Genomic DNA, 25409 nt, shown 5'->3' with positions numbered 1-25409 from the left:
GGAAGGAGGGAAGGAAGGAAGGAAGGAAGGAAGGAAGGAAGGAAGGAAGGAAGGAAGGAAGGAGGCAAGGAAGGAAGGAGGGAAGGAAGGAGGGAAGGAAGGAGGGAAGGAAAGAGGGAAGGAAGAAAGAAGGGAGAGAGAGAAAGGAAAGGAAGGAAGAAAAAGGCAATTGACGAGGGACACTGATCAGTGAGATATGGTAGGACAAGAGCCTGGGAGCCCACCTGGAGCACCAAACCCAGACCAGGAAAAGGTAAAGAAGGGGAAGGTGGAGGAGAGATCAGGAGAGCTCCCTGAAGGAGGTGATGCTTGCTTAAACTCAATCATAAAGAGAACAAGTTAGCTAGGCCAGGAAGGAGTTCCTGTTCAGCAGTAACAGTACAGATCCTCCCTGGACCAGGGTTCTAAAATCTCCCATTCTTTGAGGAAATTTTAAAGAGGAAAGTATACACTTGTATTTTTTTTTTTCTTTTGAAGAACATTCACCTTCACTAATAAAGCAAACTTCTTAATAAAACCAGGTACAGGCAATAATTTTTTCAACTATAAAGCACTACACAAATGTTGGGTGGTAACACTAATGACATTGTGACTGCGATTGTTACAGGGGTGGCAGTGAATCCCTACCATGTTCCTGCCAGACTGCTCTTCACTCGGTGGCCCCATTTGAGGTCATCCAGCACATTTTCCAGGACTCCATGGATGTCCATCCAAATGCCTTCTCAGCAAGGCCAAGCAAATCTGAGTAGCCAACATCCCGTCATAGTAGCTCCCTTTTAAAGGACTCTTCTTAGCATTCTCCAGCACTGTTGGTGGGAATATCCACTGGAAGAACCCCCAGGGAGGAGAATTTGACAATGTCTGTAATATTGTCAGTGCAATCCACATAACCATCTCCAATATTCTCACAATCTATCGAATAGCTATGCTTTCGTGCGCATACAAAGTATGTATGAGGAAGTACATCGCAGCACTGTTTAAAACGGCAATAGACTGGAAACAATCTAAGCAGGTAATGAAATGTGATCTAGCCACAAAATGGGAAGCCATTAAAAGCTGTGAAAATAATAAAAGGGTTAGACTCCCATGTATTGATACAAAACAATCTTCGAGATATGTTTTCGAGTGAAAAAAGCTAGATAAACAACAAATATGTAAAAAGAATTCCATTAGAAATAAGGGGGATGCACACATCCATATGCATATGTGTGTGCACACACACATATACACATGCAGAAACTTTCAAGAAAGGTACACAGGCAATGGGACAGTGGTGGCCTCCAGGGAGGGGACCAGTGGGCCTGAAGAAAACACATTTCTTTTCACAGTATATTTTGTTGTCCTGCTTGAATTATTTTTCAATCATGAGCATGCATTTCTTTTTTAATTAAATAAAACTAGTTATTTTTCTTTAAAAAAAAAAAAAAAAGAGGTCTTTATTTATGAAATGAACTACCGTGTACCCAGGTTAACCACTTCCTATGAAGACAGGAAAAAAAGAGTTTTTTTTCAACTCAGCTTAATATTTTTGGGAATTGATTTTACTTAAGCTCATATATAACATCCAATGCACAAATTCATGCAAATCCCACATACTCCATGTGGAGTTGTGGCAACAGTGTAGAAATTAACATAACCTGATTGGCAATCTACGCTTGACCATGTCTGATGTAGCAGTGCCCGGAGTCCTTTGTCAGGTAAATGGACAAATGCAGAGTTCAGCCAAGTTTTTTGTTCAACTGGGACAGAATTTCATACCCCAGAGACCATCCTCTGCTCTACTGGTTTTGTCTGCAACTGCCCATATTAGGCAAAGCAGTACTTGGCATGGCCTAGCCGGTGCAACAGAGCCTGGCTTTGGGGGCTGTGGTGGGTGATTTCAGAGGTCCGGAATGTCAGATAGGCTTATCTAGGCCAGGAGATAGCAGCCTTCTGCTCCCAGCTTCACCCTTCCCAATCTCCCACCCTACCTCTCTGCCTCCCACTGTGCAGCTCAGGAACCTCATAATGAGTTGGGCCCAGGCATTTCCAGGGCCCGGCTACGCCTAACTGGAGAGCCACGGGAGAGGCAAAAATGGGCAAGGGTCACGTTCTGGAGTGAAAGGTGTGGGCTGACTCTGCTGGATGCTCCCAAAATACTGTCATTTCCTTTTCAGAAGTTAATGTAAGAGCCTTCATCATACGGGCTAGCCCTATTTCTGCTGGTGACAAAAGTCCATGACTCATTTCCTGCACACATGTTTTTATGGCAATGATGTATGAATGCCTTCTGACCTGAATTGGTTATTTGTAATTACTAAGCCATTCCAAGGAGGGTGATGGAGAGAACTCTGGATTGGGAATTGGGGCTCATCCTCGATAGTCCTCCAGGTCCTAGTCTTCCAGGTTCTCCGTTTGAACGTAGGACCCTCTCTTCACAGCCTGGCCTCAGAAGGCCTTTCCTTCTGGTCTGCTCCTGCCATTCATCCATTCTGCTCTCTCTGGCTCTCACCCTCTCACTCATTCCCACATTCCCATTTCATAAGCAATGCGCGCTTCCTAGATTATCTCTCTCTGCCTTGTGTTTCCTCTAACTCTTCTTTCAGCAATACGAGGCAAATTCCTACTCCTCTGTCGAACTCTAAATCATACCTCCTCTTCCAAGAAGCATTCCCAGACTACCCCAGTCACATATACTCCTGGAGAAGAGTGTACGCACCTGGAAATATCTAATGAATGAAGGAACAGAAGAATATATGAGCAACCCAATAAACAGAGCCCAAATCCTAGCAATATCACCCACTAGTTCCAGCCAAATAGCTTTAGCTTGCTGAGACTCTGTTCGTCACGTGTCAAATGCAGAGATTGTACACCATATTCCCTCGAATTCCTTTAGCATTAAAGGTACATATAAAATAAATAACCAGACTCCATGATTTTGTGATTATGGTATCCCATACCAAATTACGTACTGCATTTTCTTCGGGGTTGCTTTCCCCAGGAACATTACACAACTGGATGCAGCATTTGATCCTGTTACTACCCTAATACAGAGGCAATATCAGTCCTGAGAGAATCGATTTGGACTGATCCTTGGTTCACACCATTCTTACCCACACGGATCACACTCAAGGAAAGAATTATTAAGTGCCTGACAAAACCTTCATAAATAATAATCAATAATAAACAATGATCTCAAGTTAGGTTTTGCAAATGGCACCTAAGTCACTGCTCTAGTGACATTGCAGGTCCTTCTCCCTGTTCCCCAGCACCTGTACCAGAGGCCTTTTTCTTCAGATTCTGGTCATTAATCTGTCCCCACTAACACCACCAACATGAACACACAGCCACACACACATATTCTCTCTCTCTCAGGGAACAGCACAGTGCTTAGCACATAGTAGGGGTTGATAAATGTTTATGAAATGCTGAAGCCCAGATCCACTCCAGATGGTGCTGAGATGTGTCCACATTAGCACAAGGTGGGAGTCCTTGGTTGAATTTTGTTCATCCTCACTCTACCTGTGGCTAACCAGGAGCTTGGCTATGTGCCTGGGAAATACACCTGTGTTCCATGGCATAGCATTAATGATCAGCCATGTGTACACTAATGCCCAGCATTTCTTGTTTGGTTAATACTCAGCATAAATGACTACACCCAAATGAGGGGTGTGAGCAAGATAGTGTCTGCTCATGTTGGAAGAGCAGGAGGACCGCATTCTGTGTTTTGCTTGACTGACTCAAAGAGTATAAGCACTGAGCTCTTAGATCTGAGCACTAACCATCCACGTGAATCCAGTATGGAAAGAGCCTGTACCATAAGCGGAATGCAAATAAACAGTCACTGTAGAAGACACCTGTTGTTTATCTGTTTCTCACCTTCATGTCCCTGGGGACCTGCTCCTCTCTCACATCAATCATGTGATGCTTAAAAGGGCGCCAAAGACAGTAGCTAGCTCCCCTGGCTTTGGCCACAATAACTTGTGTAGAGGTGAACCTATCGGAATCATTCCCTGAGGTTTGTTTGCTCCGCCCCATCCCCCTGCCCCCGACCCCAATATTGAGCAGGCAGAGAAAGATTCTAGCCTTTTGGGTCACAGAGCTATAAAGATATGAATTAGAGGCTAACAATCTGGAGAAAATCTCCTTGCAGGAGGGAAGAATAGTGCCAACACAGAACTAAACATCCACGAGATAGATGGGATAGGGGATGAAACATACTGAGTGTCTAGACCTTCCTGTTTATACGTTTCTGATTTCTCTGTTTCCTTTAGGTTAGTTGGAGCAGCTAAAGTGGCCTAACACAGCATGACTGTACTAAGAGTGCATTTTCAAGTGCATTTTTTACTCTTCAGCTAGTTTTTATGAGATGGGCTACCACACATTGAAAATGTCTTTGTTCCTCCTCCTAAGAAAGGCATAAAAATCCTGGGGAAGAGTCACTCTTATTCAGTCAGCATCACTAGATCAAGACGTTTGTTCTTTCTCTTTGTATCTCGGGCACCAATGGTGACCTGCCAACCACAGGATGTGAGGTCTCTTCTATTTCAAGCCATCAAATTTTGTAAAATAGGGGCTGGCCAAACAGGCTAGGAAACCAGCTAGTGATTTTTGAAAGAAGGACATTTACATGGTGGTCAGGCCCCCATTCCATCTCCCTGCTGGCTGACTCCCTCTGAAGGTCTGTCTTCAGATTGCCAGGAGAGTCCCCTCAGCAACTAGAAGCTGTTGAGTGTCTGGGGCAATGCATTTCCTAATAAGACCTGAAAACCTTCCCTGAGAAAACATATTGCAGTTCAGCCACATGACTTCTATGGGACTCTGTTAAAAGAAAGCCACCTTATGCAATTACTGAGAAGGGTAATGCTTTTAAAGCTAAAAGCTTCCCCCTCCTCTAAGTCAGAAGAGCCGCCCAGTGAACTATGAACCACATTTACAACAACTAGGAAGTGAGGTGCTGGGTGGGGGTGGCACCTAGGATACTGGCACCACTCCTTGCTCTCCCTCTTTTTCTTTAGCACTTCCATCTCCTCTGTGGAAGGCTGAAGCTTGGCAGGTTATGGGCAGGCACTGCCAGAATGGCTAGTATGCTCTGGACTGAAGCGATTGGTTTCTTTCACTCTGGTGCATGCTCCATGCTCTTCCCATGCCCCATACAATTGTGCATCCCAGGCTCAAATAAGCTTGGCAGCTGTCTCCCCTGGGGGCAAGAGAAAGCAGCCGTATCCCACGGTGGATTCAACAGCTCCTCCTCACCAAAACAAACACACAACAGTCCTGATCGCCATGGAGAGTTCAATCCTCTTGTCTGGGATTGGCACTGACTAGAATTCCAAGGGCTCTGGCCGAGCTATCTCCTGTGAGGTCTAAATACAGCACGCTCAATTTTAACCTAAACATACAGCCTGGACCAGTGCCCAGGGCTGACAGCACTCAAGGCCCAGCCAGGAAGTCTTGACTACTGGTTGCCCCTTCAGCGATGGGCACGGACTGCAGAGATATCAGAGATGTGATGTGCTGGTCAGCCCATGTTCACAGATGTTGCCTGAGGCCAAACAATGGGGGAAGTAATCAGCTTGTGGAGGGTTAATTATAAGCACGATCATGAGAGAAAATGCATCCTGGGGAAGGGGGTGGGGAGGTGGAGAATGTGGAGGAAGAGAGAGAGAGGGAGGAAAAGGCAGTAAGGACCAAAGACCTCTATCATAGCCAGTTAAAGCCAGGGACCTTTCTAAAATGTTTGCTCCCAGGGGAACACAATGCTATGGAATTTATGCCTCACCATGGAATCTGGCAGACCAAGGTTGTCTTCTAATTGTGTGACTTTGGGCAAGATAACTGACTTTTCAGTTTTCATATCTCTAAAATGGCCCAATGGACCACTGTGGGTGTTCAGTGAAACCATGTACATAGAGTGCATAGCGCACAGAAGTTGGTCAATAAATAGTAACTACTAGAAGTAGTAGCGGCAGTAGCAATAGCAGAAGCAGGATAACATCAGCATGCCTTTCTTTTCTCTGTCTCGGAGAGGGCACAAGGAGAATTGCTGAGACCACTGCGTTAAGATGGAAACTCCCAAACAGGATAAGCGGTGCACATACAAAGAAAACGTTCGACTGAGCAAGACGTCGAAACATACCTACACCTGTTAAGAACCTTAGAATGTCAAAACGGCGACAACTCCCTACACCCTCAACAAGGGTAACGGATGTCCACACGGGGGTTCCCTTACCTTGGTGTTCATACACGACTTCCCTCGCTTATATTCTTTGTGGGATCCACGCTTGTCCAATTTGTACCACAGGGCTTTGGCCTTCCAGGTAGTCACCTTGGACTTGAGCTTGGAATAAAAGTTTCTGTGGTCCAGAGGGTCTAGGTCCAGGTGTCGAGTGAGGATGTTGAAGGCCTGGAGGGTGCCTTTGCATGTGGAAGCCTGGACGAAGTTCTCGAAAACCTGCCCGGCCTGGGTCTGCTTCTCGTCCTCGTTTTCCCCCATGTTTCAGGAGCCACGTGGAGCAGACGTGTGGAGAAGACGGAGGAGGACACCATGAAGTACCTGGAGAAATGTCACACCTGCAAAGATAGGTCGAGGCAGAGGTGAGCTCCAAGGGTGGGGCAAGGGAAAAATAAAGTCCTTTAAGATACTATACATAATACTAAACACAAATAATCCATAGAAAATGTGCAATTCTAACCTGTCAGTGCCACCTTGCTGGCAATCTCTTGCTCCCCAACACCCAACTCCTCTTGCTGGCTAAAGAGAACCACAAATTGCTCCACGTCATGCCCTGGCTGATGTCAACATTACCTGGTCAATTTTGCTATGAGCCAGATGCTTCTAGAAATAGTAACTAAAAAAAGAGAAAAAACAGAAAAGCACTCTAGATTGAGCAGCATTAAAAACCTATAGTTCTTGGCAAATTCTTTGCAAATTCATTGACTAATCTAATGTAACCCAGCCACATGATATTAGTACACAGACCAACGAAACAAGCACATGCCTCCCTAGGTTTCATGACCATCTCACCTATCATTGGACGTCAATCTTTCAGTCTTTTTTCATTGTTGGTTACCAGAGGGTAGGTCTTTCCCTTATACAGGCAACAGACAACAGCTTCTTAAAACTTCTATTCCTGGTATCTGCTGAAAGCACAGCATCTACCTCCATCAGACACAGAGAAAGACAGAGACACGTGGGTCTCCTCCTGATGTATGAAAGGAGCCTGTGCTTTGTAAGCCCAGGCTGTGAGCTATTTGGAACAAGTGCTTAGGCTGGTGGAAGAAAAATGCAATGGGTGTTCATTCACATCACAAAAATAGCTTGCCTGGGTTTTGGCCATCGTCCTTTCCCTTTGCACCGCTCTAACCTCAGGCATTTCTTAGCAGAGTCATTTAAGTTTCAAAGGAACAAAAACAAAATTAGAGCTGATTTTCCAAAGCACTGGCTATTTTTCCAAAATCCAAAGCTAGTGCAAGAAGACAAGTATGGAGAAGCTGGGGCTGGCCCAGCTGTCAGGAAGGCGAGAGTCTGTAAATGAGAGGATACGGCACATCGAGGTCGGGCAGGAGGTGGTCAGCAAACACAGAGACAAGGCCCTCAGGCTGGGTGGCTTCCCACTCCCCAGATGGGAACACTATTATGGGTGTATTTGGATTGCGGACTGGCTTTATAATACTAAAAGCAGAGCCCAGTGTTTATCTTCTCCCTCAATCCTTTACTCATTCATTCAGCAACAATTACTAGTGTCTTAGCAAGAGCTGCACATCACCCTAGGTGCTGGGGATACAGAGATGGGGCCTGGTGAGGAAGATAGACCCAGACCCATAAAGAGCTGATTCCAAGACAACAGGAGAGCACTTGCAGAATATGAACACGGGGCATGCAAGCTCAGAGTAAGTGCACAGCAGAGTCTAAAGGAGTCCAGAGGCGTCAAGACAACAGGAGAGCACTTGCAGAATATGAACATGGGGCATGCAAGCTCAGAGTGCATGCAGAGTCTAAAGGAGTCCAGAGGCATCATGAGAAGGAAATGCCAAAATGTGACAATTTTAGGAACGAAGTGGATTTCATTAGGAGACTGAGAAATGAATGTTCAGGCAAAGGAAACACCATACAAAGGCGTGAGTCTGGAAAGAGCCAGGACAAGTTGTAGAATGACAGCGAATTCAAGGTGTCAGGAACTAAAGACTTATGACAAGGTGTGGTGGGGATGTGCAAATTGTGGAGGGGGCCTGGTTTCTCCAATGGGCTGTGGGGTACAGAAGACAATGCAGCAGCTAAGACAAATCTTTGGGGAAGGCGAGCTAGCAGAGGATGGACTGGAGAAGGAGGCAGCTAAGGGGCTGCCCAGGTAACAATGAGGAAAGTAGCTGGGAGAGCAAGGGGAAAAGCTCACAGGTGAATGTTGCATGGCAGCCTGGCTGAGCACCACCCATAAGGAGCAGCCTGCTGGGGGAAGGAAGACAAGCTCTCCAGACACCAGACACCTAGATACCGATGCGTGAGGGGGCACAGTATAGGACCCCTCTCTTCCCTCTTTCTCTGACAACTGCCAATAGTCAGCTGAAGGGAGAACGGCGCAATTCCTGTTCTAGACCTAGCCAAGTTCTATTCCTCCACCGGGCCTCCATCCTCCATGAGAACTTACCTGGTTGCCCTGGTCCCTGCAACTCAACAAATTCAACAGACTTGGAAGACTAGCTCTGAGCTTGGCCTGGCATTGATAAGACATGGAGCCCCTCACAGATGCTCTCTCAGCTTCTTGATTGTCCGCAGTGCTCATTGTGGCATCACTCACAAAAACACGGCCTCCTACTGTGTTTCAACCCCATCTCCTCACCCCTCTACCCCCATGCAAGACTTCCTACCATGGAGAGCAAGACCTGTTTGTTTTCCAGAGCATATCAATATCCTAAGTATTTATCTTTGGAACCACTTCTCTGCCCAGGATTGAACAAAGGCTATAGTAGCTGATTGACAAATACAAAGCTACTTGAATTCAACTAGTATCCTGAAGTCCTTTTGAGGATGAGCAGGTGGGACAAAGAAAAACACAGGCTTTGGGGCTTTTGGAGGCCAAGTCCAAAGCTCAGCTCAGCTCCTCACTTCCCATATGGCCTCACGCAAGCCACATAAGTTCTGAGCCTCAGTTTCTTTCTTTCTTTCTTTTTTTTGTGAGAAGTGGGTGATAATCTGCACCTTGCAGGGTTGCTGTGAAGGGCGAGAGACACGTGTGAGAGCAGAGCCTGGCCCTCGGCGGCACAGAGTAGATGTGGAAATGCACACTGTATCTATCACATGGGGCAGGTTTGTATCTGGGGAACACACCAGTTTGAAAAACAGTTTTGTAAATCAATTTACACGTTGCCAACTCCTCGTCTAAAATGGTGAACTGTTTAGAGGTATAGAGCCAGACCTGACTGCCAGAGAAACATTTACAAACTGGAAGAACCTGTCTCTTCCCAACCCCAGCTGCCTCCCCTCCTCCCCCAAAAGAAAAATGAATAACTTAATCTTAGGGCTCCAGTAGAAAGAGCCAAAGGTGGTGCTGAGGGCGCTGGGTGGGCGTGGGAGCTCCAGGAACTAGCTCTTATCTAGAGTGAGATAAAGGAGGCGGAGGGAGACAGCCAGACAGGAGAAGATAAGTGTTGCCTTGGACTGTACCCCACAGCCCGTACCAGGCTCAGACCTGCCTCCCTCGATCTAAAGGGTCTAGTCTCAACCTTTAAAATCAGCTTTCCAATGTAAGTCAAGGACTGTAACAATGACTCTAACACCCACACAAGGTAGGCTTCCTCGCAGGAAAACATCAGAATATTTAGAATCTAGCGAACCTGGGCGTGAATCTGGCCCCAGGCATTTGTCAGCTGTGTGACCCTTGGCAGGTTATCTAATCCATTTCAGTCTGTGTTTTCATCTGTAAAATGGGGATAATAATACTCACTTCCTAGGATTCTAAGGATTAAATTCAATCATGTAGGTAATAAATTCAATACTTGGTGGCTACATGATAACAAGCATTCACATTATTCTTCAAACGGCCCAAATCTCATCAAACCAAAAGGAAGATAAAAAAGAACGCAATTTACGACCACTGGGACTAGCTTCTCAGGTTCAGGAATAATGTACTTTAGAGGCTCTGGGCTTTTAATTCAGAACTGGGTTCAAAACTACTCCTAGCTGTGTCACCTTGGACACCTCATTTAACTGCTGAGTTTTAAGTTCCCCATATTTACAATGGGGGACCTCATAGAAGGAAGTTTGGGCAATGAATTGAAAACACACATGGTACAAAGTGGTTTTGTTAACTAGAAAGGCTGTCTTAGAAGGATTCAGTCTGAGTCTGAGCTTCAAGCCTTTTCTTCTAGAAACTGGGGTATAATATTGTTGGTGGGTCCCCTTCTCTTTTCCCAAAAGGAGAAGGTCGAGGATTAGCTAAGTCAGAAGATCTTAGGTAATAGCTCTGTTAAAATTTTCCTTGTCAACCACCACCCAGCTGTTGCCTTTTTGGAGTTTGATATGAAATATAAATAAAACCAACTAACCAGAAATATAAAAGGTTTATGCATTTTCTGGGAAGAAACAAGATGTGATGCTTTAGTTTCCAAGAATAGTCTTGAAGCAATTTGTTTTTTGCCAACTGGAGTCCCTTATTTGTGGTTTTGTCTGTATGACTTCATGAGTCTCAAAGCAATTCCCTTGTCCTGCCTCTGCCTCCTACAAATTAAAACCCAGGTCCTCAGATTGTTGGTGACAGCAGTGGCAATGGGCTCAGCCCATGGCATTTAGGAGACGAGTTCAAGGTTTATGCAGAGTCTCTGAGTATCTCTCAAATTAGAGGAGGAGCCTCCTGGCACAAGAGTTGCCAGTGCAATGCACTCACATTTAGGAATCTCGCACCTGCTGCCTTTCCTGGGCTTCATCACCTGCCAAATGGCATCGAACAGTCTGACCAGGCCGTGGATAGATGGCAGAGTTCTATAAAAACTTAAGGAGGGCCGGAGGGACACTGGGCAGAACCTTCCCACAAAGTAGCAGTTTGGCCCAGGAGAAAAGCTCAGCCCTCAACCCCACCCTCAAAGCTTGCAGATATGTTTCAAGGTAAATGCAATCTAAAAATCAAACACTATTGCCACTGACACTGCCAAGTTCCCCATTCCAACTTGCCATCTTCCAGGTTTACCTCACCAAGAGGCTCAGGTGCAGGGCCAGTTTCCTCATCAATGAAATGGGAGTGTTCGTCTCATGCACTCACAGAAGACCCTCAGCCGTGGCTACCTGGAGCCAGCCAGGGCCCCGGTGGTGAGAAATGCCTCCCACACATGCTGCGTCTCTGCAGAGCCCAACATGGGCAGAACACCTGGTTCACAGGTAACGCCTGCAGACATCATCTTCTCACCAGCCCAGGGATGCCTGGCTTTCCATCTACGAGGGCATGTGGCAACCAGCTTGAACCAAAAGAGTTAACTCTCAGAGCTGGGAAGGGACTAAAAGGGCCCCCTTGTCCTCCTTATAATCTCCTTCTAGCCAGGGGTCCCCAGCCTTCCCTCAGTCACCTCCCCAAATGGAGAGCACACTGCCTCCTGGGGAAGCCTGCTCCACCTTTGCCTCCTCTGACTAGAAGAGAGCCTTAGTGAGATCAATCCTGTCTCTATCAGTTCCTCTCTGTTCCTGGTTTTAGCCCTTAAGTCACCCACAGGAAGTCGAAGCCCTTCCATGTGGGCTAAACCCAGACATGCAATCTTCTTACACACACCATCTGGGCCCCCACAAGGAAAGGCTGAAGGAAATACCCACGAGACTAACTACAAGAGCCCAAACAGATTCCCAGTCTGCAGCAAGGGCCCAGACATTGCCCTCTGTCTAGTGGCCCCAGGGTGGGGACTTCAGGAAAGAGGGTCCAGGCTACTGCAGGCCCTGGTCTTCTATGCTACTCCTCCACTGAGGGCCCAGGATCATTTGGCCCTTGCCCTTCTGACCCCAGCCTTCTCCTCACTCTTTCTCAATAGAGTTGACCACATTGCTCTGGAGTCCCTTATTTAAAGTGACCTCACACATTCCCACTTCCTCACCTCTATCCATTTCCTTATGGAATCATTCACAGTAACAGATTCTGAGATGACCCTCCACCCTCGATCCTTCAATGAATCAGAGACCTGTATGCTGACCAGTCACTGTCAGGAAGGAAGCCAATGCCATCAGAGGCCCAGGCTAAGCTCTTTCGCCTGAATTATCCCAAGAAGTCCTTACAACAAGTCCGTGAGGTAAGGTGATTTTCTCTCTCTCCCTCCCCCCCCCTTCTCTCGCATCTGTAAGAAAGGCCTTAGGAAAAAAAGAAGTCGTTCTACAACTTGCCCATCTCGCTTTTCTGTAATACAAGTATAAGTTTACCATATGTGGTTACTATTATGTATGTTTGTATATACACATATATATGCATGCCTGTATATATATATATAACCTGAGTATATGCATGTATACATGCAGTGTGTATATACATGTGCATGCACTTATATGTGTGTATATGCCTGTCTGTACAGACATATGCAAAAATATATTGTGAACACTTTTCTATAAGGATTTCTAGCCAGTGCTCCACATCTCCATTTGTACCACTAAGACTCTCTTCGAGAACCTTCTGGAGAAGCAAAGCCTTTGAGGTGGCAGAACTCTGGCCTGGGCATGAGGAGACTGAACTTGCCCTTCTCTTTGCCCTCACGAGGACACCGACAGTCACATCGCTCAGCTGCTCACAGAGAGCAGGACCCTGTCCCAGACCATTTACATCCACGATCTTATTTAACCATCCTTGTTTGAGGAAAGAAAAGACAGATTTAGAGAGGGCAGTAACCTCAATATCCCACAGTAGTGAGTGGGGATGCCGTGATATGAGCTCAGTTCCATCGCACTTCAAAACCCACACACTCTTAGCCACCGATTAGCATGTCAACATGAACCGTGTAGACGGAAATAACGTGGCCTTGAGTTCCACAGCCACTGAGTAAATTAAATGGGCTCAGTTCTGTAGTCTCTGAAGTTCTTTCAGGCTCTGAGAGTTCACAAATGTCAACAACAGGGTGTGGTTTCATGAGTTATGGTGCAACCAAACAATCAAGTTTTAAGCACTCCTTTGAACAATGTTTATATAGACATTTGATACATAGAAAAATGCTTATGCTCTAATGCAGAGTGAAAAGAGCAGGATATGTGAGCAGGGTTTATGTGTGTAGATGGTATTTCAGATGATTTTTACTTTTAGCTTTATGCTTTTCTGTATTCCCCCAAATTTCTACCAGGAACATGCACAATTTTTATAATCCCTCCTATACACACATTCCAAGTCCGGGAGCCTTCTCTCCCTGACTAGATTGAGCACTTGCCAATAGGTGAGCTTCTGTGTCTCTTATCTTCCTCAGGCCTAACAAGTGCTCAGCCCCATGTGGTCCCACCACACTTGTGGTGTTATTTTTCTCCAGAAAAGAAAGGGCCATCCTGCAAGAAGCCTTGACATATGCTAACTTAGTGAATTTGCTTCCATTCCAGCAGGTGAGGGATGAGGCCCCCAAGGCTGCTCTGCTCTCTGGTTCACAGGTCCTCAAGTCCAGTGTGGCAGGCTTCTTTCCAGGGGGCCATGCTGGGAAATGGGGAAGATGATGCCTTTGACCCAATTCCAGCTGTGCACACAGGACCTGCTGCCAATGAACCCACAAGAAAGAAACCTACGTACTTGATTATGGGCCAGGAGGTGACCAAAAAAACATCTCAACAAACACATTGAGCCCATCTTATCAATAAAACCTTAGTCTATTCTGCATGTGCCCTGAATCATCTTTATCACATTAGATGCCCAGGGAAACTGTGAACTCTAAATTCCCATTTCAAAAGGCCGGCCTAACTCAAAATTTATGGTGAAAGGTGCCCAGAATAAGCAAATTCATAGAGGCAGAAAATAGATGGGTGGTTACCAGGGGGAAAAGGAGAATGAGAAGTTATTGTTTAATGGGTACAGACTTTCCATTTGGGATGATGAAAAAGTTCTAGAGATGGATGGTTGTGATGGCTGCACAACAATGTGAATGCACTTAATGCTACTGAACTCTAAACTTAAAAATGCATAAAATAGTAAATTTTATGTTATGTATATTTCCCCACGATAAAAAAATAAGTAAAATGCACCATCACCACTTAACAGTGGGAGCTCTCCAAGGCCAGAGTATACAATTTGTGTCCCAATCAACAATGAAATTAATTTTCTAAAATACTTTTTGAATTAAAATGTAATAAGCATAATAAATCATTGGGCTAATGAAAGATTCTTGCTGTTTTTTATTTGGCTCAATGAAATAATTTTTAACTTTTTTTTTGTCAGTCATCTAGGCTTCTCTTGTTCTTCCTTCCAAATCTCATTTGACCCCAGGAAGCCTGTGAAAGCTCAGCCCTGCCAAGTCCCAAATTTTTATCTCTTGTTCTGCCATTCCCAGGCGCCCCACACCAATGCCACCCCCTCTCCTTGGCACCTGTGAAATCTTTGACACCCGAGGGAAGGCTCCTGGTGCTAGCTCCCAGGGCCTACCATCCACTGTCTGGGGAGAACACTCCTGTGCTCTAACGGTCCCTGTGCAGTGCTGCCAGCAGACTGCAGTTCCCTAAAAGCATGGAGCATTCTTCCACAATGTACAGATTCCTTAAAAGCTCTTGGAGAACAAGTCCAGATTAGCCCCTATCTGTTGGACATGTCATCAGGTTTGAATGAGTGGAAACAGTGGCTGTGTAATGAGATGAGACTTCTGTCCTTCAAAGTCATGGCTTGGCATATTTTTCATTGACTAACATCAATTTCAGGCACACCGGGTATGAATCCTTTTTGATGTTAAGAGAATTATGTTGTAAGGCAAAGAGCTTCTCCATTAAAAATTAAAAAAAAAACAGTAAGTCTAACATATTATATACCGTAGTTACTGTTGTTAACCATGGCACATGGATGTGACCAAATTTCACCTCACTAATGGCTGGTCTTCCTTCAAAGTCCTGTTCTCTAGATACTCCCCACCTCCTTAACCCCAACCCCTTCCCAAAATGGGTTGGATCCATCCCACAGTACCATGACTTACCTCAAATACAGCAAGTTCTTCTGTGTTGAAATTAATTTTTTATTTTCCTACTCCCAATTCCTGGCACAAGGCTCTCTCCCTATAGTATGTGCTAAATGAATGAATGAATGTTCAACCCTGAGGAACATAACCATTATTGACACTTTATGAGCATCTATGAAGTCCCAAGCAATGTGTTAAAAAGCTTTATATTATTAAATAAGTTAATTATAGTAACAAACCAAGGCATTGTTAGATACTATCATTACTCTCGTTCTTCAAATTAGAAAATTTAACAATTTGCTCAAAGCCACATAGCCAGAAGTCGTAAACTAGTGACTTGAAGCCCTATAGCCAGAGTTCAGGGGCCACATGCTAAACCACAATACCTATATTGCTCCCCCCAAAAAGTAGAAAGAGGTATATAAGTACTGCCTTGCTCACCAAATCAGGGACATGGTCTCTGGCCTAGACCCTTTAAATCATGATACTCCCCTTTCTTTCATTACACTCCAAAATGCTAGGATCTGGAGTAATCAGATCTCGATGCAATATCAGATGAGGACAGCGGCTAATATGCCAATAACACTCAGCTGGGGGGTGAATTTCAAGCTTTGGTGGGCATGGCAGAGACAGACTAGCCGATCACGGACGCATTGCTCGTTCCTCTTGGGCACTTCCTTGCAGCTGGGTGATCCCACATGACCAGGCTCTAGGTAATGGAATGGCAGTGGGAGCCTATGCCGCTTCCAGGACCAACCCATAAGAGCCTCCCCCAGTGACCTTCCATGCGCTTTCCACTCCTGAAACCACATGCTGAAGATGGCAAAGCCATGAGAAGAAAGGAGCCAGACCCCCTGGAAGCCCACTTGGAAGAAAGCCCTATATGACCAGGAATATTTGTACTTTACATATATGAGAAATAAAGTATGTGAAGTCACTGAGAATTGAAGGTTTATCTGCTAGGCAGGAAACATCACTTTAATATAGTAGGTAAACCATAGTGTGGTGGGTATGTCAAATTTGGCCTGTTTCAGCAAGTACTCCCTCTCAATAAGAAGGTTGATAATGCAGGAATTAATATCCCTCTCACTACTACCACTATTGTGGGCCAAACAACCAGTAGTCATGTTGTATCTTCCCTTCCATTAGGACCTTGATCCTGGAAAGGTTGCTTGACTTCCAGAAATAAGCCTGCTCACCCTTCTCCTTGAGCACCTCACACACATACCCGATGTTGAATAAACACATCCCTTCCCTATTTGAAAATAGAATAAGACAGGAGACTAGGACAGGTAGGCTAGTGTATTTACTAGGTTTCAATAGCCCCCTGATCCCCCAGCTGAGTCCCTGGAAGCCCATGGGGTGTGGTGGAGAGGTGTGGCCTTGAGTCCCTGTGCACTCCCCGAGCAAATCGCAAACATAGAGTCCCTGTGAGAATTAAATGAAGGCACCTCTTATGGCTCGGGCTTGCAGATGTGTCATTAAGTATCGTTCCGGTGAAATGCCCTAGGGACAACTCCCAACGCCCCAAGGTATCCCAACCCAAACCAAGGCAGAAACTGGTATATTTTCACATAGATGGCAGGTGGCTCATTCTCCTCTTAGTCTACTTTATGCTGACATGGGACAGCTAAAAGCTATTGCCACCAAGTCTTTGCCCAGTGCACCCTTAAAATCACTCCCCAGGCGAACCTCTGTATTGGGATGGCATTATATCTTCTGACTTGCTGAAATTAGGCCTCAGAGACTTGAACTCTAGCAATTAGTTTGGAGGACAGAGAGAGATGCTGGGGAGGAGACAAAGAAGTCATGGCAAAGTGAGCTTGAATAGGATTCTTGATGATGCCTGCTGGCTCTGCACACAGCACTGTGCTCAGGAGCTGGGATGGCCATGGAGTGGATGAACCTGGGAAGCTCACAGCCCAACTAGTCTCATGGAATCTGTCTTCCGAAGGCCCTCCGTTTTGAAGAATTGTGCCAAGTGATGTCATTTTTCAAATGAAAAAAAAAAAAGGAGGGGTGGGGATTCACTGCCTGACAAAAAAAAAACCTTTTTTCCCCTAATTTGTGAATTTACCGATGTGACGCCATTCTCAAAAATGTGCACAAATTCAACCCCAGTTGGATCCATATTTGCTTTTACTGGAGAAAACAAAACAGCACGCTCTTTCCTTCGCTTCACAGACTAGGTTCCCAACAGAAGAATCCGGCCTGGCAACATCTACTTTCTCACCTCCACTTACCCTTCAATCCAGCACAATCTCATTTCCACTCACACACATAGCCCACCCCAGGCATCATGCCCAAGGTCATCACCAACTCTCTCTGCTGCTAAATCCAGTCGTCACTTATGGGACCTTATCTCACTCGCAGTCTCTGCCCATTTTCAGTCTTGGCAAACTTGTCTCTCTCTACCTGCTCCTGAACTTTTGCTGTGTCCCAAGGTTCTTCTCACTTTCTTCTCACTCTCAAGGACCTAAACACTCCAAAGTTCAACAAGTATCTACATCCTGATGACCCACCCGGCTACCCCTCTGATGGAGATCTCCCTGCTGCACTACAGGCCCTTATGTCAACTGCCAGTTACACATTTTCCCCCAACTCTTACAGAACTCACATGCAGTGAACTTACCTTTCACCTCCACCTGTTCTTCCCCCTCATCTCCAACCTCAATGACCAAATCCTTGGAGTCATCTTCTCTGCCCGCTTTCCCTTATCTCACAGAGCCAGCCAGTCACCAAGTCCTCATATAGCCCCATCTACTGCCTCCCGTCTTGTCCTTCCTTCCTGCTCTTACCTGCAGCTCTCAGAATCCCCTCATAAATGCCTTCTCTGCTTCCAGATCACCTCCCTCCAATCCACCAGCCTATTCCTCAAACTGCTGCCAGAGAAACCTTTATATCAAAAATGCATACTTGGTCAGGTTCCACTTCTATTTCAAATCCTTCAACAGCTCCCTGACGATCTTCAGGGTTAAGTCCAAACATCTTGGTAAAGCAAACGATACCCACCGTGATTCTCCCCTTGCCTGCTCTCCAGCCTGCCTTCCCGTCACTTCCCCAAGCCTTCCTACTCTAGACTTATTGAGCCAGCTTCAGCTCCCTGATAAACTGCACTCTTTCATACCTCCCTTCCTGTGCCTTTGCTTACATAGGTCCCTCCATCTAGAATGCCCATCTAGACTCTGTTCGCTTGGTGAAATCCCAGTCAGCTTTAGAACTGAACATCAAAGGCAGCAGGTGTCAGGGGTCCAAGTTTGGCCTCTGGAGTCAAGCAGACTGGTTGCGAACCTCACCTGCTACTTATTCGGTGTGTGAGCCTAACCTCTTTGAACCTCAGTTTCTTCACCCATAAAATGGGGATAATAATAGTTCTGACCCCACTGGGTTACATGAGGATAAAGTGCAATGACGCCTGGCTCGGCAGTACTTTTGGCTGCACTGTTCTTCTTTAAAGCCCCACCTTGGCTTCCCTTCGCCTGCTTTGTTCACGCCATCCTCTGCGGAGCATCCGATGTTGGTTTCATACATACTATTGGTTTTATCTACTTGTGGGCCTGCCTGCCTCACCAGACTATGAGCTCTCTGATGCCAGAGGTTGCATGTCTCGGGGCCTGGCACCTGTGCCTCTAGCACAAAATTCTGGCTATGTGGTGGTTTGAATTGTGACTGCCCTCTGTGTCTAATCACCACCAGAATTACTGCAGGAGCCTCCTTACTAGTCTTCCATCCTCCCCTTCTCACCTCTTGGGCACTACCTCCTTCCTGCTCACAAAGCCCTCAGGGATGCCCCACAGTATAAGCCCAGTTTCCTTTACTGGGCTCATCAGTACCCCCAATACAGCTCTCGTTTCCTTGCTAAATTCAATTCCCCAAGGTATCAGGGCTCCCCTGAGGCTGCCCCTCCAATCCTTTACATCTGATCTCTGCCTTCCTCCTCCCACCCTACTCTAATCTTACCCATCCTCTGAAGCAAAGTCAGGCCCCATAGTACTAACTGAAGACCTACTACATGCTGTCTCGCATATGAGCATCAGTCTATTCGAGCAATCAAATTCAAACAATTTTTGATAAGAGCTGCAATAGAGGTGGGCACCAAGATGTGTGGGCATGGAGACGGGAGACGATATGACTGACATCCAGGAGAGAAGCTCATAAAAGAAGTGGCACCAGAGCCGGATCTTAGGGAATGAGCTGGAGTTTTCAGATACAAATCTTCCCCAACCCTTAGTGACATTTTTTCCCCCATGTATCCTTTTAACTCCTGGAGTCTATGCCAGGGGTCACCAAATCTGGCTCTACAGCAGATTCACCAGGAATTGTCCAAAAAGGCCGCTTCCTGGGCCCACTCCCAAAGAGAATCTCTGAAGCCTGAGGTCTGAGGGGGAATTCTGTGGACTAGCTCGATTTGGGGATCACTCGTCACATTCAATTCCATTCATTCCATTTCCTGAGGACCTACATTGGGCCCGGGATCTCGTGTGGCACTGTAGGTACCAGGTGAACGAGCACCGTCTCTCCCAGGTTCTGAGAAACTGCCATCTGGTAGAGAAACCAAGAGTTATAACAGTGAAGTCATACGGGGCACAGACCACACTATTTGGCACTTCATTTAGCCTCGAACTCAAGCCATTTTTTGGGCATCAATCCTGTCTGGGCAACTAATATATAAACTTCTTGAGGGAAAGCCTAGTGTCTTTTGTTTCTTTCTATTTCCTGGAGTAGTCAGCTCAGTTCTGCATGAGCATTTGGTATTTAATCAATATTTAAAGTTCAAATAATTCAACTTTACGAACTGTGTCCCTTTTTTACTAATTTACCCATTAACAAGTTGTCTACTGATTTTTATCTTTATAATTTCAGCGCCAGAGTGATGTCTGCTCCTAGTAGGTAGTTAGTACGAGTTGGTTAAATGAATGTTTATTAGTGAAAACCTGTTTCGTGAGGGATGGAACAACTTATGTTGTACCACTTCTAGAGTTTACTTAAGACTTCTAAATTTTCCTTTGAATTATAGACCTTTAATTTCAGGATTAGTTCCCTGACATGCAATTATACAGGCTTTGTTGTTTATATGTCATTGCTGTTTAATGTTATTAGCGTTGTAAGTAATACCTTTCTGGATCTCAGCAGTCAGATGACTTCTGTGTGGGGGTCCCTGGGGCAGGAGAAGGGGTGATGCTTATCCATTCCTTCCATTAAGGGACCCCCATCAAGCCAGCAGTCCAGCCGGCCATGCCCTTCAATCCAGCCTCCACCCAAGGGCGTGTAAACTGCCTTTATGAGCAGGTGTATGCACCTGCATGAGCAGGTAAACCCTGCCTGAGTCAGAAAAGCATCATGGGCTGTTCAAAGCCTACCAATGTGTCGACATACTCAAGAATCCAGGATCTATGATTTCAGTATAAAATCCCCTACGCTGCTGAGAAGCGACATGGCAAAGCAAGGACAACCATCTGGAGGTTCCTGGGAGACACGTCCAAGCATGGGACATTCAGCCAAATGGGGGTGGGTGGGGCAAGCTGAGAGGGACAGCAGAATGGACTCTACCCTGCTTTCGCTGGGGCGACATTCTCAGCAGTTTGCTGATGTTATTGTTATTTATTTGTTTGTTTGTTTCTCTGTTTGTATGTTTGTTTAAAGCCCCCAACCAGGACCCAAAGTCTTGATGAGGAGAATTTCTGGATGTGGATCAGAGATCCTATGGCTCTCCCTCCAGGCCCCCAGCCCCAGATATGGGAGATCTGCAACTTCCTTTGCACCAAGAGCCAGAGGGGTCTTTCCTAGGGTGCATGTTGGGTGCTAGACAGCTTGCAGGCAGCTCAGCCTGAGATTTGTTCACTTCGATTTGCTCTGCTGTAAAATGGAAGGATTTGCTTGCAGGTTATTTATTTGTTCATATATTCATCCCCCAGATACTGATTACCATGTGCCAGGCACTGTGCTAAATGAACACAGCTTAACGGTTATCGGATACAACTTGGAAGTGACCAGGCCAGAGACTAAGCAAAACAGCTCTGTGAAAGCATGTTTCACTTCACCAGGACCCGCCGGAGGGGATCTCTGCCCATGCCGAATATGTTGACATTTGGAGGTAGTTCAGAGGTCTGAACAGAAGTGAGAGAACAAGACAGTTTGGGCCACTTCTTTATTGTGCAGAGGAACTGAAGACTCCTGGAACTACTTTCCCCAAAGCTCTACGAAACCAATTAAAATTCCAGACAGTAAATACAGAAAAGCCTCTCTGATAAGACATGGGAGAACCAGTACCTAAAATACACTCAGCTGCTGAACTCCTTTCTGAGGAGACTGTCGGCTTGACAGGTTGCACTTCACATTCCAGGACTGGCGTACAAGCACGGGGGGTGGACAGTCCTGTCGCACTGCCTATTGGTAACGGCCATAAGGTTGGCACTGAAGGCAGTGTGGACCTGTGTGGGAGGGAGCAGAGGTCTGAGAACGAAGATGCCTAGCTCTCTAAGTGACACTCAAAGGCCATGCTCCTGTGAGCTCAGAGATGCTTGAACAAGCACTCTAAGACCAGTGACTGCCTTGACCATTTCCCCATTCAGTGAGTCAAAACGGATCCAAACCCCAACAGACTGCAGCCCCAGGGGAGAGGACGGTAGAAGGTGTGACCAAGCTAGTGAATTTTCTGTGGAGGTTAGGGAGACAGTCTCCCACCATCCCTACGTAATAAATTTGTGTCGGCTGAATGAAGATGCTGGACTGTCCTCCAGGTGTTTGGGCTAATATTCTGAAAAACACATTCATGAAAATAAACAGGAGCTGTCCCCAAAAGGATTTTCTCTCTTTCTCTTTATTTCTCATAAAGAGATAAAACTCAGGGGCTACGAGAGATGGACTGTGATACGAGACCGAGAAAACCCTCGACTCTAAATCACTCTCCTGGTTTTTGTTCTTCTCCTCTCTCCAGGAAGGACAAGTCAAGCTCAAAGCTCAGTTTCCAAAACTGATTTCCTGGGGCAGATCTCAGCAAGGAATTCACTCCAAATGAGAAGGACAAAAGTTCCTGGGGGGCTCTCTCTCTTCCTTCACCATTACTTTCCCACTCTAAAGACTTGATATTTTTAAAGAGTCTGGCTCGTCCTTGTGGCAAATAATCTACTTCCTCGATACTTTTGCCTTGCAAATATCCTTAAAAACATCTCTGTTTTCTCATTGGTCTTTATTTTTAAGTAGCCTTCTTACCCCACACCCTCGGCTTCTACAGAATTATTGTGTGTCCCTGTCTGGAACACAAAACCCTCCCTGGAGGAACAGTCTGCACATGAACTCACAAGGGTGTTTGCTATCAGCTTATTTGGCAAGAGGAATCTGAGACATTTTAAATATGAACTGGCAGTGTGGCCTGTCCCACCCCGATGCCTTAGCCCCATCAATAAACACTTCTACTGGTACGCAAGGCACAAAAAGTAGAAAACGAACACGAACTGTCTGAAAACGAGCCCCACCCACATTTCTACAGGGAAAAGTACTTCAGGTGCCTGGAGAATTCTATCTGGAGAATCTTTGCTGGTCTCTACTGATGTTTCTTTCAAAGACTATCACATAATTAGCTTTTTACAAAGCCTCTGACAGTCAGGCTCCAAATTCCCCTTCCTGCCCCAGCCCCAGCTTCTCTCTCAACTGAATGTTCCATTTCTTCTACCCTCTGCTGAGAGGAAAACACGCACATAACTCCTCCTTACTTCCAAATGCCTAAACGAGCCTTTTCATACCACCGTGTCTTTTACTTGAAAAATCCTCTGCTTCCTTCTCTGCTTAGCAATCTCTTATTAATCCTTCAATACGAGTACCACAGCACCTGCTTGGTGCAGTGTTTCCTGTACGATGCACTCTTCTCAGAGTGCTTCCAGAGCACTTGCCGTGTCTCCCTGTGACAATGCTTAGAACAATGACTGTGACTGCACACGTCTGTCCTGCAGCCAGGTCAGGCCACAAAATCCTGGGAATAAAGGAACAAAGGAACTAGAACATTTTCGCCTTTGCATCCCCACAGCCAAGCCCAGGGTTTGGATTAATCAATAATGCCTTAATCAATACCTGGCCCACTCAGGCCCAGCTCTCCCTTCTCTGTGTGAAATGTGGCGTGAGAAAAGGCTTGAAAGTCAGACACCCTGCATCTTGTGGGACATAGACAAGTTATTTAACCTGTACCTGCTTCAGTTTTCTCCTCAATACAATAAGTAGCTATATGCCCACCTCTCAGAGGGCTGCCATGAGAAACGAACGAGGCAAAATATGTCAGCCCAGTGCCTACCCAATGGGAAGAGCTCAAGATACATTTCCCTGAGCCCCGTAGGAAATGCTGAGCCAAATGGAGCCCTACAGAAAAAAAAGTGAATGGCTTCCATCTGGTTCGCATGCCTTCAACACAGTGATGGGATGGCCAGCCTCTAACCCCAAAGAGCCCTCTCTCAAAGCAAGAGAGAGTGAAGGCTGCACTCAATCCTTGCCCTTAGCTTGAGAGTCGCAGAATGAGGCCTGTTTAACAACAAAGGCTGGGCCATTGCATCCTTCGTTTCCTGTCTTGAATTAATCTTTCACCCCGAGACATACCATAAAACAGAATAATGCTGACTCAACAGTGTGAAGTCACTACGTGCAAGTCAAACAGCCTGCACACGAGAAGCCTCAACCTCTTGATGATGCTGCACCCAAGTTTTATTAGGCCTCAATAAACAATGAGTTGGGAGCAGTGGGGCCCTGCTAACACCTAAGACAATCGAGTTCAGGGTCAAAGAGAGGATTGGAAAGTGTGATAGCTGAACCCACGTGAGGAGGCAACTTGGTACTGGGGAAAGAGCCATTTCATACGATAGTTATGATTCCCGTGGCTGCGAATCAGGAGACTTGAGTGCTATCTCAGTTCTACCACTAACTTGCTTTATGGATTTGGTTAAGTCATGTCTCTGGATCTCTGTTTCTTTACCCACAAAACAGGAGAGTTAGATTAGATGATTCGTAAGTTCTTTCTAGGTTTAATGCTCTTAGATTATGAATCTTATAGATTTACCTTCCTCAACCTTTCCCATTTCTGTGTTAGTTGTCTGTCTGAGACATCACTTAGCTCCCACTGAGCAGCCTTCTACCAGTGCTATGGCCTTTATTGCACCAGGGTGTCTGGTCACCCCTGAGTGCAAAGCCTGGCCAGGGAAGAAGATAAATTTGGGGCCACAGTCTTAAGAACTTATCTAGTAACTTCTGTTTAAGCAAATCAACAGGGTCCAGGTACCTTGGGGGCATCGAGAGCTCGGATATCCCAATGTGGATGAAAAAGATGTTCGAAAAAGAGGTTCTGAGGAAAGTAACTTCACAGGGTGATCTGATCATGAATTCCTAACTGGGTAGGTCGGGGTGAGTAGTCACGCCCTAGGCATATAACTTCTTTAGTAAAAGGCTTATCTTTTCCTTAAGCAAGCCCTGCCCATTGCTTCTGTGCATCCAGGTTAACACACCTTTGAAATGCCCCTTTTCAGACCCCTCCTTCTAAAGTGCGACCACTCTCAAGAGAACACATAATTTTCACTAGCCTGTAATCCAACCCCCTTGCTTTCTCCCACCTTCAAGTAATCTTTCTTATTTCCCTCCTTAATTCCAAATGCATCAAAGAAGCTGCAAACTGTCATTTCTTCAGAGCATTTGTCTCTGTCTGTTGAGATCTTGCTTCCTGGCATATCCTCTATCTGGTTCAAATAGATTTTTATAATAATTCTCAAAAGGTTTGAACATTCTTATATTGACACCAACAACCCCTAAACATCTGCATTGGCTTCTTTCCACTCAAGGATTTCCCCCACTCCCCTCCTATACTAACCTATAACCTGGTAGGTCCCCAAATACTCTTTCAAAACGTTAGACTTGTCCCCATGCTGCTTGGTAGGAGACTAAAGTAGCAACGGGCAGTTTTTATCAGCACTCCGGCATATCTCAGGGTGCAACAGGGGAGAGGTGGCAAAGCTACAAAGGCCAGGAGCAAAGTGCTTACAGAAGCAAACTCTGGCCACGTGAGGGGGAGGTGACCTGGAAGACAGTGCTAATCATGAGGACAGACAGAGTTGGCACTGAGAACCATAGACGTCTAAGAGGTTGCTTTAAGATACCACGACCCTCTGTGCCCCTCTTATTTCCTTAATAAGAAGTCTGAGGGCTGCTAAAGCTCTGTGACTGGCCCAAGGCCATACAGCTAAACTGTGAACAACCAATACTAGAACGTGGGCCTTTGGTCCCAGCCGACTCTTTTCTCACTTTGTTGACCCAAGAATCTAATTAGGTTGACACCAGCTGAATCCCCAGCAGACTCTAAACAACAT

At 45.9% G+C, this 25409-nt stretch overlaps 1 protein-coding gene across 3 annotated transcripts in view; it reads right to left on the bottom strand.

The window, feature by feature from the left end:
* Positions 1-25409, bottom strand: part of MICAL2 (microtubule associated monooxygenase, calponin and LIM domain containing 2) — a 140477-nt gene that overhangs the window by 83513 nt on the left and 31555 nt on the right. For all 3 annotated transcript variants that reach the window (XM_015596557.2, XM_006905644.3, XM_015596566.2), the window contains one exon: positions 6212-6552. In XM_015596557.2, the coding sequence (XP_015452043.1) occupies positions 6212-6475 (264 nt within the window). In that variant the 5' untranslated portion in view covers positions 6476-6552. The remainder of the gene's footprint in view (positions 1-6211; positions 6553-25409) is intronic.

The sequence above is a fragment of the Pteropus alecto genome, unplaced genomic scaffold (genome assembly GCF_000325575.1).
Source record: "Pteropus alecto unplaced genomic scaffold, ASM32557v1 scaffold461, whole genome shotgun sequence".
NCBI classification, from domain to species: domain Eukaryota; kingdom Metazoa; phylum Chordata; class Mammalia; order Chiroptera; family Pteropodidae; genus Pteropus; species Pteropus alecto.
This window is presented reverse-complemented; position numbering and strand designations above follow the sequence as displayed.